At 36.4% G+C, this 2,759-nt stretch overlaps 1 protein-coding gene across 1 annotated transcript; it reads right to left on the bottom strand.

Annotated features, from left to right (window-relative positions):
- Nucleotides 1-1,151: 1,151 nt before the first annotated feature.
- Nucleotides 1,152-2,535, bottom strand: LOC107874629 (probable aquaporin TIP1-2). Its single transcript, XM_016721391.2, has 3 exons — nt 2,228-2,535; nt 1,895-2,145; nt 1,152-1,682 (listed from the first exon to the last, which is right to left on the bottom strand). Exons 1-3 carry the CDS (start codon nt 2,358-2,360, stop codon nt 1,305-1,307), a joined length of 762 nt encoding a protein of 253 aa, XP_016576877.1. The 5' UTR covers nt 2,361-2,535; the 3' UTR covers nt 1,152-1,304.
- Nucleotides 2,536-2,759: the final 224 nt, after the last annotated feature.

The raw sequence follows: 2,759 nt of genomic DNA, 5'->3' as shown, positions 1-2,759 counted from the left end.
TCATTCCCTATTCACGTGGGGGATTGTTGGGTTCAATTGGTGTGAATGGAAAATAAAGGGACATAACCTTTTATGAAAAGACTTATTATTTTGGAAAAGGAGTGACTGTTCAGATAGTTGTGTCTGTTCAGAAAAAGACGCAATGTTTCGAATGAACAGACATGACTCTTTCAAAGGATACACCTTTTCGTATGAATCATTGCTACCTTTCGAAATGAGTACTTGATGGCTATATAAACCTGCATTTATCCACAGGTTTTGGTATGAAATTTTTTTTGAAATACAAACTCTTCTTGTCTTCAAAACATTCCTTGTGATCAATCAAATCATTGAGTGAGTTCGACGAATTCAATTATTTAATTTGAGGTACCGCTATAGTTGGATTGAAAGTAATTTTATCCTGGGAGGAAGTTTTCAAAACCTCGGGTACAGTGAGGAGAATTATTCCTTAAGGATACTCGGTGAAGTCGGGGGACTTTGCTTTACATTTCTATTTCATCTTAATTTCTAAAAAATAAAACACACTTGTTAGAAAGATCACTTTGATCTTGTGTTGAGGGTTTTGTTGTACTTCATAGTGTTCTTGTTTTTAACTTGAACTAGTGTTGAAGTTATTGTGTCAAATGACAGATTCTTGTACCCGAAAACGTTGAAGAACAACACACACTAGACTGTTATCTACTCCTAGAGGTATACAAATAGACATACATCTGGAAAAGATTTTATATCAAATAGTGAAATTTTGGTCTTAGAACTATAATTGACACACTTAATTCTACTCTACCTCCAGAAGTTTGGTTATAGACTTTCGATTAATTCAGAGGAGCTCGACAGATAGCTTTACCACCTATATATAGAGGTGTCAAATGGGCGGATCGAGTAGAATTTGGGCGGATCAAAATGGACTGAATTTCATTGTCACCCTTACAAACTTCAAGCCATATGAAAGTATATACGTACAATCAAGTTACTATATGCATTATGCAACTTATATCCGTATAAATATATACTAAAGTTAATTGCGAAAAGTATATTGACATTACTTCCTGATGATTAATTAGCAAGTTGTTAATGTTAGTTTGTCTGCAAACAAATACCTATAATTTTAGTTAATCCAAGCAACCATCAAAGGAAAGTCAACAACTCCATACTTGCATCTCTTGTTTTTTCTTTAAAGAAAAGCCAAGAAACTTTACCAACTTTTGAAAGAAAACAAAGAGAATAGGAAAACGTACAACAACAACCTTGAACATCGATTATGCAACATTTGATTTAGAGAATAAAAGAGGAAATTAAATCCATCCTCAGTAATCCTCAGCGGAAGGGAGCTGCTCATGAGTGTTCTGGCCAATGAAGATAATTTCATAGACTAAAGCAGCAATAGCAGCACCTACAAATGGACCAAGCCAGTAGACCCAGTGGTTGTTCCAGGTCCAGCTAACCACAGCTGGACCAAATGACACCGCAGGGTTCATTGATGCACCGTCAAACGCACCACCTGCCAAGATATTGGCGCCCACGATGAAACCAATTGCAATGGGTGCAATGATTCCCAAGTCACCCTTCTTGGGGTCAACTGCAGTTGCATAGACAGTGTAAACAAGGCCAAAAGTCATTACTATCTCGAAAACAACTGCGTTCCATGGTGTCACTCCACTTGAAAGCGCGAACGCTGATGTTTCCTGCATCATTTTTTTTTTCCATAAATTTGAGTACTAAAACTTCAGTAATATAATATAGTGATTTTGAACATATGATAGCAGAGTATTTATGATTTTTCACCAATATCTATCATAGATATTTATGTATAATTACGTTATAAGTTGGCATGCAATGTTCTGTTTGTTTGATTTTTAGTAGAAAGTCTATTGCATGAAGAGGAAAATAGCTTTACCAATCCTCCAGTTGAAAACTTGAGGAGCACACAAGCCACAATAGATCCAAGCAATTGAGCGATCCAGTACAAGACACTTCTGAAAAGTGTAATGTGACCTCCCACAAATGCACCAAATGTAACTGCAGGGTTTACGTGTCCTCCAGAAATGTTTGCACCGACTGCAACTGCCACAAAAAGAGCGAAGGCATGTGCTATGGATGCCGAAATCAGTCCAGCCGGCGTAGCTGCTCCACCATCCGTTAGCTTACCTGTGAGGAGTACCAAAATATTATTCTCGCTAGTTATTATTACAAGTTATAAATATAAAAGAAAGTTCGTATAAATACTTACTGAAGGCCATGCCAGAGCCCGAGCCGGCAAAAACAAAAATGAGCATGGAAATGAACTCAGCTGTTGCAGCCTTGAGAGCATCAGGCTGGCTAGCCTCTGCTAAACTTCCAAGAGAAATTCTTGAAATCGGCATTACCGTAATTTCTTCACAAAATTATTATTATTACTATATTTTTTTTTTTCCTTTGAGGAAGAAGAAAAGCTCTATCGATCTGTTACTTGGTTGTTTATTTCCTAGCTAGCTAGTGTGCCCCTTAAATAATATAGTGGACTTACAAGAGGTCACCTTTTGGGTTAGAAGACACTTTTCATCGTCTCTTAGGCTTGCCTCCAATTTATTTGGGTGCTGACATGTGGCATTCTAATTGGATTCTAGCCGTTGGAATTGGTTGATTAAAGAAAAAAAATTGCTGTAAATTTTAGGAATACTATATACTAATGTAACAATTTTTAAAATAGATGTTAATTTAATTGGTAATAAGAATTTCATATTTTTAAGGTTGTTGATGTTACTCCCTCCATTTCTTTTTAG

The sequence above is a fragment of the Capsicum annuum genome, chromosome 6 (genome assembly GCF_002878395.1).
Source record: "Capsicum annuum cultivar UCD-10X-F1 chromosome 6, UCD10Xv1.1, whole genome shotgun sequence".
In the NCBI taxonomy this organism is placed as follows: Eukaryota; Viridiplantae; Streptophyta; class Magnoliopsida; order Solanales; family Solanaceae; genus Capsicum; species Capsicum annuum.
This window is presented reverse-complemented; position numbering and strand designations above follow the sequence as displayed.